We start from the raw sequence: 18,419 nt of genomic DNA, 5'->3' as shown, positions 1-18,419 counted from the left end.
ATCCCCCCCCCCCCCCAAATCTCCCATATTTACAGATTTCCCCTTCCCAAAGTCTTATAATTGAAAAAAAGAACCAATTCTCTCTCCTTCCCTCCCTCTCTCATCCCCTTTTCCCGCTCACTCCCTCTCCACCCATTAATCATAAAAAACCCAACCTCCTCCTCTTCCTCTCTCAGACCCAACATCAAACAGACATTCACCTTGAAGCGAAGGAGGGAGCGGAGGAGAGGGAAAAGAGAGGAGAGGAGAGGGAGGGGAAATGGAGAGGGAAGTTGAAGAAGTTGATAAGATGGGTGGGTTAGAGAAAAGGGGAGAGAAGGTGAGAGTGAGGATCTGTGAGAGGGAAAGGAAGTGGGAGAGAGCAGAGGTTGGGGATTGGAGATTCGGGTGGGGGAGCTGAGAGAGATGTGGGATTTTTTACAAATATCAAAACTTGAGAAATAAATCTAAAAATGTAGGAGATTTGAGGGCTATATATGCAATATCCCTTAATTTTCACCATCAAAAGATGGTACATGTGACCAGAGTAGCCTTTTTGTCACAACTTATAGACTTTTTGATCCACCCAATGTATCTGATAGAAAAGAATAGAAGGTAGAAGGGACAAGTGCAAGAATAAAATACAAATATAGATTTTTGGTGGAGCGAGCAATGCTCTACTCCTAAGGTTTACTTATATAATTTCTCAACTAACTTGATTTACAAAATACAATTCATCTCCTTAAATAGAGATCTCAAATATGAATAACATTCTGAATAGAGTTACTATATGAATAGGAATTACTATTTAAGTAGAATTCTCTTGCAGAATTTCTATTTAAACAACACCCAATGTGAATAAGGCTACAACTCCTAATCAATTAGAACTCCTTTTAAGTTTGGAATTACAAACTCATAATCAAGACATGAATCATATGTAATTCAGATCCTACCGACTTCTAACCACAAGAGGACTCATGCTCCTAACCACAAGAGGACTCATGCTCCTAATTACAATAGGACTCATACTCCAATTACAAATAGGACTCATACTTCTAGCTATAGTAGGACTCAATACTCCTACTTATAATAGGACTCATACTAATTACAATAGAACTTATACTCCTAATGCAAATAGGTCTCAATACTCCTAGATGTAATAAGACTTTAGAAGATGCTACAATTTCAGTCTCCTTACTCGAATAGAAGGATCCTCCTTGATCAATACTCTCCCGTTTTGGAAGACCGAAGCCCGGTGAGCTAAGAACTTCTAGTGGAGAAACTCATGCATTTCTTTCTTCTGACTATACCATTTCGCTCGGCTTGGTTGTTGAACTTTTCGTCAAGTATGATAGGTCATGATTTTCCCTTATCTTGTTGCACGAACTTTCTGCTCCATAACACATTCATCCTTAAGCGGCGCCTCCTTCTCAATGAATACATCATATGGTGAAATCACAACATCATGTTCATCCTCCTCATCTAACATGGAAGGCTCTAGTGGCATCAAATTTTCAGCATTCATGACACAGTAAATCTACATATATGTAGTCAACTCAAGTTGATGAGCATTGTCTCCATGCTATTTCAAGATTTTAAATGGACCATATCAAATAGGTTTGATTTTCTTTCCTTCACCTTTTAACCTCTCCTTGTTTAGTTGGAACCAAACTAAATCACCCACTTTGAATTCTAATTTAACTTGATACTTGTCATATCAATCTTTATACCTCTGTTAAGATCGTTGCAATTGCGCTTCAATCTTCTCGTACACTTTCTGAATACGCTCTAGGAAGCGGTGTGTTCTAAACTGCTCATTCTCATTGTTCTTTGTTAGCTCCTTTGAAGTCATTGAAAACTCAAGATCGAAGGGACTGTGATAAACAACCCAAGCAAGCTTCAAATGGAGACTTCTTTGTGGAACTATGTACGGCTCTATTGAAGGGAACCTAAAGATGAGGAATACTATTATCCCAAGTCTTTGGGTGCTTAGAATTATAGCCTCTTAGCATATGCACTATAGCTCAATTAATAACTTATGTCCGTCCATCCGTCTTTGGATGAAAAGTGGTACTTCAATTCAGTGGAGTGTGCATCATAGCCCGTATGCTCTGCACAATACACTAAGAAATTGACTATCACTGTCAAAAATAATAAAAAGAAGTCCAAAATGAATCCATTTAAACTTAAAATATAGCTTTGCGGCTTCCTCTCCCGAAATCGATTTTCTACAAGGAAGATAACCATCTTGCTGAATTGATCTACTATCACAAACAAGTAGTTGTGCCCAGACTTGGTCTTCGGTAAACCCCCTACAAAGTTCATAGTTATACGGTCGGCTTGGCACTAGTAAGACGTATCAAGTCCAATCTTTTGATTACCTAGCTTTGAAGTACAACATAGCACACATCCTTGAATATAATGAGTTACATCATGTTGCATACTCAGCCAATAAACATATTGCCTCAGATTCAGAAGAGCCTTCTTCGCATCAAAATATCCTACTATCTTAGATGTATGTCAGTTCTGTCTGCTTCACATGGAACACATAATTGCTCTCCTTAATTGCTCTCCTTTATATAACAGTCCTTATTTCAAAAGGAACTTAGTGGTTTTTCCTAATTTTATCATTTCTATCTCTAGCCCCAAGTCATCATCTCCCTCATATAGAGATGCATACTCATCATAACATAGAGATTCCTTAATTGCTCTCCTTTATATAACAGTCCCTCCTTCAATAGGAACTCAATGATTTTTCCTGATTTCAGCTTTTCTATCTCTAGCCCCAAGTAATCATCTCCCTCATATAGAGATGCATACTCATCATAACATAGAGGTTGGATTTTGAAGGCAACTAACAAAGATTTTCCTCCTTGTGACGGTCTTGACAACATGTCTGCCAACTTGTTATTTGCCTCCTTTTTTGTATTCCACCAACAAACGAAACTACTGTAAATAGGACATCTTCATATGACAAGCTTGTTGCAACTTAGATTGCGATTGAGGTACTGTAGTGATTGATTGTTGGCGTGAACGATCGTCTCTCTCCCTAAAAAATATGGCCTCTAATATTTAACCGATTGGTGCAATGCATAAAGATCTTTATCATAGATTGGATAATTTACTAATGGCCCATGAATCATCTCACTATGGTAAGCCACGGGTTTCCCATCTTATGTCAAAACAACCCCCATCACATATCTTGATGCATCAGCTTCAACCTCAAACGGTCTCTATAAACTGGGTAAAGCCAATACAGGCGCTTCACATGTCATTTTCTTGAGTAGATTAAAAGTAACGTCATTTTTCTTTGTCCACTCAAACCTTTGGGTCGTCTTTTTGCATGCATGCAATGGAGCTGCGAAGCGATATGCAAAAAGTGTCATATGAACTTCCTCAAATACTGATATGCTCCAAGAAAGCTTTGAACCTTAGTTACTTTTTTTGGTGTAGGCCACTTCCGAATCACCTCCACTTCTGATGGATCAACCTTCAAATATCCGCTTCCTATAATAAAACAAAGGTAAACCAATACTGATTGTTCAAACTCGCACTTTTTCTTATTCAAGAAAAGTCATCATTGCTTCAACACCTCTAACACATTTATGATATATAGAATATGCTCCTCTCAACTTTGACTCTACATCGTGATATCATCTAAATACACAATGATAAAGCCCTCTAAGAAAGAATGGAGTATCTCGTTCGTCAGTCTCATGAAAATAGCAAAGGCATTGCATAAACTGAATGCCATCACTATCCACTCAAATAGTCCTTGTCTAGTCCTAAACGTCATCTCTAAGGATCTTCCTCCTTAACCCGAACCTGATGACAACCCGACTTCAAATCGAGTTTGGTGAAGTATCATGCCGGCTGCATTTGATCAATTAGATCATCGATGTGAGGTAAAAGCTATGAATTTTTCATAGTAATGTGGGTCAAGGCTCTATAATTGATACACATGCGCTACCCTCCATCTTTCTTCGACAATAAAATGACTGGTGACTCGCATGGGGAAGAGCTAGGATGAATCATGCCTTGGTCATATAGCTCCTAGATTTGTTGCTTAATAATCTCATTATTCTCTAACTACACCCCTAAATTTGAACGAGAAGCATAAGAAATCAATTGAATTCCATGCTCCATCGCACGTTATAGTGGCAAGCCCCTTGGCTCCCGGAATAAACATCATAATCCTTTATAATATCCTCAATCTTCTCTCCCTGCTTACTATTACTTGAAAGTAAAGTGTATGATATGTTCAATTCATTCTTTGGTCGAATAAATAGTAACACAAACTTCTCACTAGCATTCACCATATATTTTGCTTGTGATGTAACTAGAGAAATAGGATCATCTTCATTCTTACTAGCATTGATAATGGACTCTTTACCATTCTTTACAAATTTGTACCTCCTCAACATTCGATAATTTGTGGCATCCATATACCATAAATAAGGACTACCAAGTATCACAGAATATACATCAATTGGGAGGACCTCACATGTTACCTCATCGACGTACTTGTTCGTGATTGTAAACTTAGAAGTGCACCATATACCATAAATAAGGACTACCAAGTATCACAGAATATACATCAATTGGGTGGACCTCACACGTTACCTCAACAACGTATTTGTTTGTGATTGTAAACTTGAAAGTGCACTGCTTGGTAAATATGCATCTCTATATCTTTTTTAATCCATCCCAAAGATATGCTTTAGGATGTGGTGTTGCATCTAATCCCATCTTGGCCACCAAGCCTTCTGAAATAAGATTCGTTTGATTACTTGAATCTACTATTACTTCAAATCACGCTCTTCTTCACTTGTATTTTTAGATGGACAAGATCCTCTCGCATCTTTGAATCATCATGAGTCACATATTTTTATCATCAAAGCAAGTCTCTCATCTACCTTTTGTAGTTCTGGCAATTCTTCAACACTACCAACATGCAATGTAGACTTCCCTTTGCTTCGTCGATCATCTTTTTTGTCGGCTCGTGGGTTCACCTCGAGATGAAGTACCCAACACTTCTCCTTTATGTGGCCACTTTTATTACAATAATCACAGAAATTCTTTCGAGTTGCACTAGATTGCTTCTTACTAGATTCCCCTCACTATTCCTTGTTCGAGTATGACTTCACTTTAAATTTGGCATCCCTCCTAAAACTTTTACTGTTCTTCCATTCAATTACAATAGCCTTCTTGCTAGCTTCCTCAATGTTGGAAATTAAAAAAGTTCAACTCCTTCCGAATTGATTCGTGCATTCCCCCAATGTACCTCATCAAGATTTTCTGTTCACCTATTGGTACTCCTAACAAAATAGCTTGCTTATCAAACTCAGTGGTATATCCTGCACTGATTGATCATACTTTTTTGTTTAAGATATTGCCACTAGATCCATCGATCTTCTTCGTGCCAGCTAGGATAAAGCTGGTTGCGAATAACGACTTTGAAGTTCCTCCAGTTCATAGTAGACATGTTGTGGTTCTTCATGAAAGAATTACACCAAGTCAATTCATGACATGTTAATTTTTAGTCTTGCAAAACAAACTTTTTGCTCTGAAGTATAGCCATAGATCATGAAATACATATCCAATTGATCTATCCGACTATCTACCTTTTCTGAATCAACTGCACCATCGAATACATAAATATCGATCTTCGCCACCACTTTGACAAAAGTAGTTCTTTTCTCTTCTTTTCCTCCATTATCTTCATAATCTGAAACTACTACTTTCTTCGATGAATCAAAATCTACCCTCCTTTGCTGAATCTTTTGTGTTTGGTTTATAAGAAGAGGGATTTGAAGAAATCTAAAACACCACATTTTCCACCCAAGGTCATCAAAGAATTTATACCTCCAACCTAGCCATCCGTGATATAAAATCGTCTTTTGCCATCCGTTGAGGTTATTTTTCACTATCGCCTTAAGCTCTTTATTTGATCTAATTTCAGTGTCATGTGATCTTTGTTGAGTTGCGACCATGCACAGTAAACCCCCATGGTAGGATATTATTTGCTCTGATACTAATTGATCCACCTGACAAATCGGATAGAACATAGAGAAGGTAAAAGAGAATTACAACTGCAAAGATAAAATACAAAGATAGATTTTTTATAAAGCGAGCAATGCTCTATTTTCTTGTATTGCTTCTTAGCTAAGTTGATTTATAGATTACAATTCATCTCTTTAAATAGAATTCTCATATCTCAACAACTCTGATTAGAGTCACTATATGAATAGGACTTGCTATTTAAATAGAATTCTTCTATAAAATTTCTATTTAAACATCCACTATGAATAAGACTACAACTCCTAATTAATTAGGACTCCTAAATCTGAAATTACAAACTCCTAATTAAGATAGGACTCATATGTAATTCAAATCCTATAGACTTCTAATCATATAGGACTCATGCTCCTAATCACAAGACGACTCACACTTCTAATTACAATAGAACTCATACTCCTAGCATAAATAGGACTAATACTCTTAGCTGTAATAGGACTCAATACTACTCCTAGTTGTATTAGGACTCATACTCCTAATTACAATAGAATTTATACTCCTAATACAAATAAGACTCAATGCTCCTAGTTGTAATAGACTCTATAAGTACAATGTGCTGCAATTGCAGTCTCTTTGCTGGAATAGAAGGATCTTGTAATGCTCTACTCCTAAGATTTTTTTATATTACTACTCTACTAATTTCCTTTTTACAAGATCCATTACGTCAGGTGGATCACCCTTTATCCCAATTCATCGCAAGATCATGTTACATACTAAAGTCATAAAGTGGTGCCACTTTATATACCAATTTGATATTTTAGGCATTTATTACCTTCTGAAACTAACTTGATATAGTTGAATCAAACCCCAAAACTCCTTGAAGTACATAGTTCACAGTTGGAATACCTAATCAAAGACTTGAAGTACCTTACATTTATAACACAAAGTTTACCCAAAAGTTCATGTAATGAGGTGACAAAAATTAATGCACTTTAAGTTTTTTGATTGTTGAAAGGACATTTTGCACTGGTCTTTTTTGACTAGATATATGGTCATGTCTATGTTTTTCTGTGTTTCTAAAGTACAAAATAGTTATCAACACCAGGTACAACAGTGCATAGAAGGAACTCTTGGTATCATCTGAATCTACCATACTGCTAGTCAAAGTAGTTATTCCTATGGAGAAGGTTGACCTTCCTCCCTCTCATTCAGCTCCTTATTCTCTTTATGGTTATTGTGCTCCTTACTACACAGCCCCGTACTACGGGAACGAAAGGATGAAAACAACCTTAACGCCTTTTCTCACATTCATTTACATACTATCAAAGTCAAAAACTCCTTTTATCATAGCTTTGCTTCTTTCAAATTTGATTAGTTCATTTGAGAGTCAAAAGGGCTTTTGCCATGACCAACTTTACACCTGACAAGTTGTTTGTGTTGGAACAACCTCTAGGATCAAGCTCGAAGATGACGCAGAGGAACCCGGTGAGGCCGATTCCAACAATGTCTCTCGATCTTAGTTTCGCAACCCCAAAGCGCATCCCACTCCAACATCTGCTATTTAGGACCTACTTCCTTGGGTCTTGCCGCGTCATAGACACAGGCTTCTGACAATAACCAAGCCTCTCTTGTTTAGTGTAAAACAACACCCCAAAAATGAGAACATTGTACTTGATTCTACTTTGAATAGACCCTTCATCCATTTTCATTGAAAGCTAGGATAAGGATAGCTATGAGTTGAATCTATCAAGCTAGCCTGAGATGCTTTTATACCAATATTTTGAGTTCACAAGCACTGAAGACAATGTGCATTCAAGGAGTCTAAAGGTTGAACACATGTAAAGCCTTAGCATGTTTGATTGAAGGTAAATGAATTGAATTTAGGAATTTGAGCAGTTTCTTAAGAAAAAAAAAGATTTTGATATGTACGCCCCTTAATTTTTTGTTCTTCTAATGTTGTAACTAATAATGTGTAACATAGCCCTAATTTTAATTAAGCCTAAAAAAGTATTCATTTTGCTACTTCTTCAAAATTCCTCTCATTCTCTTCCTCTCCATCATCTCCCCATTTTTTCTCCCTCTCTCTTGTCTTACAAACTCTATCTCCATTGTTAACAAAAGAAAGCCCATCACACCACCACCAATAGAAGCAATAGAATTTTACTTACAAGCTCTATCCCACCAACAGAAATCCCATCACACAATCACTAACAGATTTGAAATATTATAACTTTTGGTTTTGATGAAATTTGATGATGCATATGTTTCGTTGGTGTAGTACCAAAAAATCCTAAGACTAGCCTAGTCATCCCCTATTCTAATACCCTCCCCTTGGCCCAAACAAAACCTAGAATCACATTTGATATATCTTTGTTACTTATTCTTTTAGCCACTTCACTTGATTATCTTAAATTATTTTGCATTTTATCACATAGAATTGCATCTATCTCATAAATCATCAAAGGGAACCCCACCTATATCATTCAATTTATAAATCTTAGAAATCTTATCAATTAAGAATTGCATTCTCATTTATTTGCTTGCATGAATGCAATTAATTGACTATTAGATCATAATACTCATTCTAGCATCATGCATCAAATCGTAGTCCTATATGAGGTTAGATCACTTGTTTATACAGATAGTATGCTTAAGAATGGTAAAGAGTTAGAATCACAATGGATGAAAGAATCGAGACAAAGAATTGCTAGATGTCAAGAGGCTGTTAGACAATTTTAATGCACTTCCAGAACCCTAGAGTTACCAAACATCGAGAACGACATGAGATGAGGACATAGAAGTTGGGAATGTGGTACGTTATAGTGAACCGCGACCCAGGTTCAATCGTCCTAGATTCACCTAGAACACGACCAGATTCACCAACTCTAGCGATCCAAGTTAGAATGAACCAATTAAAATTTTGAAAAAAATAACTCTTTTCGAAAGAATAAACAACAAAAAAGTAAAAAATTAAATATAGTATGCATATCTTAATTGCAACATGATTCTCAAGGTTTTTTATTATTACTGATATCCACTGGCATTTAAGAACTAAACCTAAAACGTACCACGTTCCGTGATGTACCATACAAGTCTACCCCCTCGTACCCGATTCCTAATGAGTGGCGTACCACGTTCCCATACCCCTCTAGTAAACCGCAACGAATCGGGTTCCATGCAACTGTGCATGAGCATCACAATCAACATTTAGCTAGGAATAATCATTGCAATGGAGGACATGGTACAGATCATCACAATCAACATTTGCTTTGCATGCTACCATACAAGAATCACCGCACTCCTTCAATGCCCAGAAATCAAATCCAGCCATTAAGAACTTCCCAACAGCAATGTCCAACCTATGATACCATTTTTCTTCAACCAATAGTTCTCCCAATCTAGAAAATACCCCCAAGCACTATATTTGAATTGTATATCAAGACCAAAGGAAATTTCTAGCAAGCAATCGGGAAGAACTCTGTCAACCAAGCAAGCCTAAGGCCGAAAAATAGCAGCAACTCTTGTCGCTGGGTATATTCACTTTATTTGATTGTTTAACTTAAAACATTTATATTTCAACTTTTAGATTTACTGATAGTTATCATCTTATTGGCAACTGGTTATGAAAACTTGATGCTTTTGCATCTTAATACTTAGGATAACAACTATCCAAATGCTAGAATCATAGAAATCTTGTCTTGTTAGTTTAGAGTTTGCAGTCACATATTTGTTTGTTTTACTGCATTTATTTGACCATTAGATATAGCTCATTCTACCGTCCTGCATCACACTACAGCATGTTTGGATTTCATTAGAGGTTGGGGAGGTCAAGGGAAAATAGAGGACAGAAGAGAATGGAAGTTAAGAGAACTCCCTTCCCCTCAGTTCCACCCTAATTTCGGGGGTGGGAGGCCAAAATTTGTACTTTTAAGGGTGAACTTATGGGACCTAGGGGCTAGGGGGAATACTTAACTCATTAAAAGTTATCCAAAACGGGCTGAATGCGCTCCCCTACCTTCTCTACTCCCCTATGCCCCTCAATCTAAACATAGCCTAGAGGATTTATGTGAAAACCTTATCAAATGTCTTTAGAATATAACACATATGGGAAAACAAAAGCCAAAAATAATATGGAAATGATAATATATAGTGAACTACTAAAATTGAAAGAGATATCTTGTTCATTACTTGCAACTACTTCCATACAACTTATTATTCGTAAATATAACCCATTGCATTACAAGTTATAAAACCAAAAGAACAAAATAATTCATACAGTATATATTCTTTTCTTTTTTTTTCAATTAGCTTTTCGCATAAAGTTTAGCCCTTTCTCGTTTCTTTCTTTTGTACATAAAAAAGTGAAAAGATTTAAACTTCCATCCATAACTATTAGGATAAAATAACTAATTCATCCTTAAAGTATGGGTGAACTCTCAACTCCTCTTCCCCCACCCCAAAGCATCAATTTACCTATTTTGCCCCTTAAACTAGGCCACTGTGGTCATTCTGTTAGCTCAACTCAAATATTTAACAAATTAACGATGTGACAATGTTTTCTTGCATTTCTTCATATGATTTTATTAGTTTGTCTCCTTTTTTCAAACCAAAAAAAAATTATTAACTATTTTCTTCCAAAATTTTTTACTCTTTATCCATTTCGAAATTGAAAAATCAATTTTTAAAATTTCATAAAATACAAGAAATGCAAGAAAGATACTGTCACATCATTAATCAATTAAATATTTGTCTGTTGACTCATGAATGACCAGATTGGTCATATACACTAATACACATAGTTCAAGGGGGAAATAGGCAAATTGATACTTTAGGGGGAAACTTGAGAGTTCATCAAGATTTACTTTTCCCTTACTATTATAACTTGCATGTTTTCATTGAATGAATTGTTTTATTAAACTATTTTGCTAGGTTGCAGATGTCATGTTAAAAAAAAAACCTTTAGTAATCATTCCATTAAAGTCAAAAATACAGAAACTACATAGTCCTACAACTTAGCAGCTGAGTGGAGTCCAATTTATTTTGCAGCATGTCTTAAAGTTATTAATTAGAAAGCAACCATTAAAGTCCAAATTAAACAGTTTGTAATCGGAAACATGGGTAACAACATTTGGTTACAAGAGAAGAAAAAGCCAAACCATAACATACCATGTGGGCTCTTGGAATATTTCCACGAAATCCCTCCCAAATGTGCTGCACCAACAAGCGCCCCAGCAACCGCAAACTTCCTTGATTCCCTTATTGCCTTCAACTGAAGAAACCAGTAATTTAACAGAAAAATTAAAGGAGATCCCCTTAATTCCAAAAGCAAATTCTTGGATCGAAACCCTAGCTGACCCGAATTGAAATCAAAACAAGAGGAAATTAGTGATGAGGTCTGATCAAGACCTGAGGACCATAGATGGGATCGGAGGCGATGAACTCCTCGACATCCGCATCGGTCCATTTAGGGAGCGGCTCCTTCCTCCCAAGCGTCTTCTTGTAGTAATCCAAGAAGGCGAAGTTGTTCTTCCAGTGATCCTTAACGTCTTCGAAATGCCTCTTCAAAAACCCCAGGACATCAGAGCTATCCGCCATTGCTTATTTTCTCTCTCGTTCTCTAGTTTTTTTCGAGAACCAACAAGGATTGATCGCCTTTCCTCGCGATCCTACCAGATGGTTTCGGTATTTTAGGGCTTGTTTGGATTGAGGGGAACGAGGTTAAAGGGAAGTTAGGGAATCATTCACCTCCATTCACTTTATTTGAGAACACTAGGAGGTGAAGTCACCTCTATTCACCTTGGTTCACCCCCTAATAGTATAAAAATTGTTACCCCCAAATTAGGGTGTAACTAAGGGGAAGGGAATTCCCTTCCCTTCCCTTCCTTTCCCTTCCCTTACCTTCACTCAGTTTCTCTTAACTTCCCTTCACCCCCTACGAATCCAAACAGGCCCTTAAACCTGCGGCGGAGGCTTAAGAATGCTCTGGGTGGGGGCAAGACCCAGGTGCGAACTATCAATTGGTCGTGTGGAAACGAGGGATGAGCAAAGTTCGGTTCAAATCGTTGAAACTTTGGCAGTTCGGTACGGTTTCTAAGGGGCCTTTGGTTCGGGTCGGTCTACCATTTCTAAGATCGGTGATCACGGAAGTGATCGCAAGGACTACATAAAGGGCATCTCGTAGCCGTGAACCGCTGTGATGCCTAGCGACACCCACTTTGAATTCACTCACACGCTTTATGTATCCCTCTACCACTCTTAGTGGGGTCCACCAAACACACCCATGTGACGAACCTCAACCCCGCAAAAAGGCCTATGCTCATGAGAAAGAGAGATTGAAAGGCCAACTCACTTTTGTCCTATTCTGAAAGTAAAGTCAGTTTTTCTCCTCCCAACGCTCACTAGTGGGAACACCGTGTTTTTCACTGCTACAGTAATTTCAGTTTTTTGATTGCTACAGTAATTTCAGTTTTTAACTGCTATAGTGTTTTGAACCTTTTTAATTCCTACAGTGTCCCGCCTCTGCTATAGTATTCCCGTGTACTATAGTATTTTTAAAAAACACAGTATCTAGTTTTATGTTGCTACAGTGATAATGCTAGAGTAAATGCTACTGTAGCATTTACTGTGCATGAACACTGAATCTTGGGTTTTCTCATTTGTGTAGAGGAGTAGATGAGGCACATTAAAAACCTCAGTCCTCTCTCTCTCTCTCTCTCTCTCTCTCCCTCTCTCTCTCTCTCTCTCTCTCTCTCTCTCTCTCTTCTACCTACATCATTATCTTCAATTCCTCAAAAAAATGTAGCCCTTCCATGTGTGGCTCTTGTGATAGGATTAATTTTTTACATAAACATTTGGAAAGTTTATTTTTTTTAGATAAGACAGGAACCATATACACACACAAGCACACACAGGGCGTAACTATTATAGTTGCACACACATCATCACCGTTGAATCTATAGATTGATCAAGATTAAACCATTTCAATATATACAGGTTGCTTTTCATCAAGTATAAAGTCACAAATGTTGTTTTATGCTTGTTAAATCAAGTTTTGTGTTTCATTTGGATTTCTTGGGTTTACATAATGGTTTGAGCCTTAATGGAGAGATAAATGGGTTATTATGTTAAATTAGCTTATCGGTTTGGATCCAATAGAATGGATACCCAATGAACAAAAACCCTCTTCTTAATCCCTAATATAAAAGCTTCATATCCTCTCACTCATGTATTAGGGCCGAGATTGGAGAGCTTGGAGGCCAAAAAGAGGATCGCTACCATACTCAAGGCAAGTATTTTCTTGCTTAATTTTTTTTTCACCAATAACATTTGGAATCTTTTTTTTTTTTTTTGAAGGAGAAGTAGGGCGAGATGTCCTACCAAAAGTTATATTAGAAACAACGCATGATGTGATATAATAGTAAGTATCTAAAAGTAATTTCGAGGATTAAAAAATTCAAAAAGAGAAGCGGACCTTTATCGCCACTCTTTACAACATTCCATATTCCCTTATTATCACAAATAGATAAAAACCAATGTACATCATATGGGTGATAAAAACAAAACATAAGTTGTAAACAACAAAAGAAATTGTTGATAGGCCCAGCAAATTTAGCTTAAAAAGCTAACAAAAGAGAAAGTATTCAAAACAGAGAGAAAAGATATTGTTTACATCTTAACACCGAGGATGTGATCTTCCTACTCTAACAAAAGCGTCATTACTAGAATAGAGGAATTCTGTTATTCTCTTCTCCTTAACAATTTCCTTCAGTGTCCTCTTCTTACTTGAATTCCTTGGCCAGAATAGCATAAAATGAGCCACATTAGATGCCAATTTCCAAGCTTCCGGGTTTTCTCCAGAAAAGATCAAATTATTACGGGCTCACCATATGCACCGAGATATGGTAGGAAAATAAAAACACCATACATCTGAGCTTTTGAATCCATAACATTGTCATAACACATTGAAAAATGTTGAGAAATTTCCTGCATAATATTTTTCTTTTTAAAATTTAGACTTATGAGTTTTAGAGTTCTCATTCTCCTCTTGCTAGTGATACAAGTTAGATTTTGAAAGGATTTATTTTTCATTTTTGTGAGATTTGATCAAGGGGAGAATCTTTCTGAGAGGTAGATCTCAATCCATAATTTCTTTCAAGTAGAAGGACTCATTGTTGTAAATTACTGTTAACTTTACAAGACAGAGTTTTTAATCCATGTTTTGATGAGATTTTTCGTAGGTCTTGAGTATTTTGTGAGCTCTACAGTTTTATAGTTTTGAGTAGATTGAATAAAGGGTTGTCTTCATTTTTAGTTTAGATTCCGAGCTCAAAGGTTGTGTGGTGAATTTAGAAATACTTGATCATTTAATATGAAACGTGATGGAATATATTCCTGTTGGCAGTAGAACTTGGGTTGAAGTTAGTTTACGATTTGGTTTTGAATTGAGGAGGCATTGATTGAAAAAGATTTGAAACTCGTAGATTTCAGCATGAGCGCATGCACTGGATCTATCCAATGCATACGCTTAGTAAAATTCCCGAGAGCAATTTGGTTTACAGTGTTAAGCATGCATGCCCAAACAACGAGCATAAGCACTCAAGTAGGTTTTTCAATGAAGATTCTCTATTTTTGATTCCTCAATCTGCTATCAGAACATGATTGACATGGCATTGGGGTGAGTGCATGAGCACAACCTTCGAGTGAACACGCTCAGTACAAGAAAATATATTATTTTGATTTTGGAAAATTGAACCATATGGGCTTGTTTTTCATGCCTCTTTGGTTTCCATTCATGGATGCAGTTTACTTTCTCTTGCCATCTTCAGATGAAGTAGATGATAAACTATGTTGATATCAGTTATCGAACATGAGGTTATTTTATGGAAATTATGGTTGTTAGGATCCTCAAGTTTGCTCAGATGGTTGGTTCTCAAGACAGAAAACCTATCCTGCACATGAAGGATTCATGAGACGTTAGAGATAGGATCTCTAGTGGTTCTCCCAACGATGACGTTAGTTCAAAATAAAGTTGCTAAAAGTTGCTAAAAAATAGCATACCCTTAGCAACATACTTCAATTTCCTTTTATGGTAGATCAGATGTGTATATAATACCCGCACACCTAAACTTTTGCTAGTCCTCTAGCAAAGAACGAAAAAGAAAAGAAAACCTAACTCACTTTCGCAGGAATCGCGGTTGTATTTAGCGCATACAACAAGCCTTTGAACCCCTAGGTTACCCTAGTGGACGAGTTGTAGTCTCGTGAGGGTTTGCAGTGAATATACCCACAAAATTCGGTCAACTTGTCAAATTAAAGAAGTCAGTAAATAACTAAATTTACTTGATAACTTTTAGATAATCTAATTGGAGCCAGTTATTACTTAAGAAAACATTTTTATATATAACTCTAAGGTAAATTTCCTAGAAAATCTTCTCATTATAGCAATATAAAACCAAGCCAAACTTAGAAATTTAATTTAAAAGTTTTGAAAAGAACATGCTAACTCTTTGTTTAAAATAATATTCAAGTTGCTTGATCTAAAATATTTTCCAAGACCATATATACAAATATAACTATATATAAAACATTTATTAGTATTTTTATTTTTAATTTTTAAAATTATTATTATTTTTAACTCTTTCTTCCTTGGTGATTTTTTTCTACTTTAACGGGCTTTCTAAGCGACTATTTAACGAGTTTTGGGCCAATGGATCCCAACCCAATTGGGCTTAGGTCATTAAGTATGAAAATACTCATTGGGCTTAATTACTCGATCAGCTTAGGCTTTATAAGATAGAATCACCTTGAATTCAAGAGTTTTTTTTCTTTTTGGTGCCCATTTTTAAAATTTTTTTTTATATGTATATGTGTATATATTCTAAAAAATATGTAAGTCAAGCCACTTTGAAAAATTATTTTTAACTCTAAGCTAAGCATGTATTCCATTATTTTAAATAAAAATCTAAGTTAAGGCTTAAGTAAAGTATACTACTTTGAAAATCATTTCTTAAGAATTTTATTTAGAGTTATCATAAAAAGTGAACTTGAGTAAATAACAGATTAGAAAATTTAAAATTTATCAAATAAATCAATTATTACATAACTCTATCAATTTGGCAAGTGACGTTATTTTTATAATTTTTTTTGGAAAAATAAAAAATGACAAAAATGCAACAAAAAAATGTAAAACAAAGAGAAAAAATAACTAATTCCCACCCCCACACCTAAATTTTGCATTGTCCTTAATGCAAACTCTATGATGCAGAAAGTAAAGCAGATAAGAAGTGAAATACTTACATTTGGTCGGCTGATAAAAATCTGTAATTGCCTTTGGTCTGAGGACGATGTAATCAAAAATTTATTCTTCTTTCTGAGGAGGATGGAATCAAAAATTTATTCTTCTTTCTCTTTTTTTCTTCTTTTTTTCTTTTTTTCCTTTTTTTATTATTATTATTTTTCAACTGAATAAGAAACTCTCGAATGAGAGAAGAATAAATTATTTTTATTATTCTGAAATAAACAAAACAAATAATGTAGAATGAAGTGTTCAATACGAAGAGCTCATATTCTACATTGAATCCTACCTTATTGTTGAAAATTCTTCCCCGGATTTTAAATAAATTCAAAATGATATAATCAATAATGTGAAATTCCAAGCATTTCGGGGTGTTCAATAATTCTTGCAACAAAGTAAGGTAGGTATTATTGGTGTCATACATTTTACATTTCTTAATGAACTTAGACTCTTGTACTGTGAAGTTTTGTTTTCCAACAACCAATTCTTCTGTGAAGTTCTGAAAATTTGGTTGTTGATTATTCTCCAAGAATCTAAGTTCATCAAGAAAGAGTTCTTCAAAATTTAATTCAAAGCAGCAAATGTTTAACACAGTTTCATTATTCTCAAGGACCTGATCTGCTTCTTCTAAAAACTCTAACTCTTCATCAAAAATTTCCTCAAAACTCAAATCAGACTCTTCTTCTTCTTCTTCTTCTTCTTCTTCTTCTTCTTCTTCTTCTTCTTCTTATGATCTTTCTTGAATGTAATTTATTTTTAGAGGCTGATTATTTGGCTGGTCCCCTGGATTAAAAATGTTGAGATCAGCAGTTAAATTCTCAAAGGACAGTTTCATTTGACTAGTTCTACAGTTAATGAGAGCATTAGAAGTGGCTAAGAAAGGTCGTCCTAAGATGACAGGTGTCTGTCCTTTGGGATTGGAAACAGGCTGTGTTTCAAGACTACAAAATCTACTGGAAAAATAAAATCTCCAACCTTAATCAGAACATCCTCTAACTCACCCATAGGGACCTTAACAGATCTATCAGCCAACTGTAAGGTGTATTTGGTTGGGTTCAGTACACCTAGACCCAATTGCTGGTAGACTGAATATGGAAGCAAATTGACACTGGCCCCTAAGTCTAAAACCGCCTTATCAATGTGAGTATTACCAATGATACATGAAATGATGGGGGAACCTGGATCTTTATATTTTAAAGGTATGGGATTTGATAGCATTTCACTGATATTGGCGGCTAAAAAGATTTTCTTTGGAACATTTATTCTCCTCTTCTTAGTGCATAATTCTTTTGAAAATTTAGCATAAGATAGAATTTGTTCAATTACATCTAAGAGAGGAATATTGACCTTAACCTGCTTAAATATTTCTAGGATCTTCTCCTCTTGAGGGGAGTGTTTCCTAAGCCTGAGTCTATCTGGAAAAGGAGCAACTGGTCTAAACCTATCAAAAGCAGGCTCAGGTTCCGGTTCAGGTTCTTGATCATCTGAGGGGGATGATTGTTGAATAGATTCATCAGAAGGAGAAGGAGAAGGAATTTGTACCGGATCAAAAGTTTGACTTGGAGGAGTTCTCACTTGATTATCGACCTGTCTACCTGATCGAAGTGAATGGATTGCATTCACTTGAGCTTCATAGGATGAACTGCATCCAGTGTTATTAGGGTTGACCACGGGTTGACTCGGAAATTTTCCTTTCTCTCTTTCACTCACGGCACTAGCTAGTTGACCAAGTTGGGATTCTAATCTAGCTATAGCTTGAGTGTTGGAGTTGAGCATTTGTCCGGTTGATTGCATGAAGGAATTCAGAGTGCTAGATGTTTGAGTCAACATATTCGTGGTTTGAGTGGAGGCCTTAATTATGGTTTCCAAACCCCTTTCCAAGACATTGAGACATTTATCCTGATCTGGATTGTGAGGAGTCTGAATTACAGCTTGATGAAGAGGAGACTGATTTGGATACGACAGATTGGGTTGTTAAAATTGTGGATTGAAAGGAAATGTGTTTCCCCTAGGAAATTGTTGGGTCGAAGCGGGAGTGAAGTTTTGAGTTCCGGGAGAATTTTCTTGATTCCATGCAAAGTTGGGATAATTTCTCCAACCTGGATTATAGGTTGGAGAAAATGGATCA

The 18,419-nt window shown here is 36.1% G+C and overlaps 1 protein-coding gene across 1 annotated transcript in view; it reads right to left on the bottom strand.

Moving 5' to 3' along the window:
• Positions 1–11,717, bottom strand: part of LOC109826164 (succinate dehydrogenase subunit 6, mitochondrial) — a 14,374-nt gene extending 2,657 nt beyond the window's left edge. Inside the window, exons 1-2 of the mRNA XM_020393154.1 lie at positions 11,404–11,717; positions 11,164–11,266 (exon numbers count right to left, since the gene is read on the bottom strand). Of these exons, the coding sequence (XP_020248743.1) occupies positions 11,164–11,266; positions 11,404–11,592 (292 nt within the window). The 5' untranslated portion in view covers positions 11,593–11,717. The remainder of the gene's footprint in view (positions 1–11,163; positions 11,267–11,403) is intronic.

The sequence above is a fragment of the Asparagus officinalis genome, chromosome 10 (assembly GCF_001876935.1).
Source record: "Asparagus officinalis chromosome 10, Aspof.V1, whole genome shotgun sequence".
Lineage (NCBI taxonomy): Eukaryota > Viridiplantae > Streptophyta > Magnoliopsida > Asparagales > Asparagaceae > Asparagus > Asparagus officinalis.
Note: the sequence above shows the minus strand (reverse complement) of the source record. Positions and strands in the feature narration are given on the sequence as shown.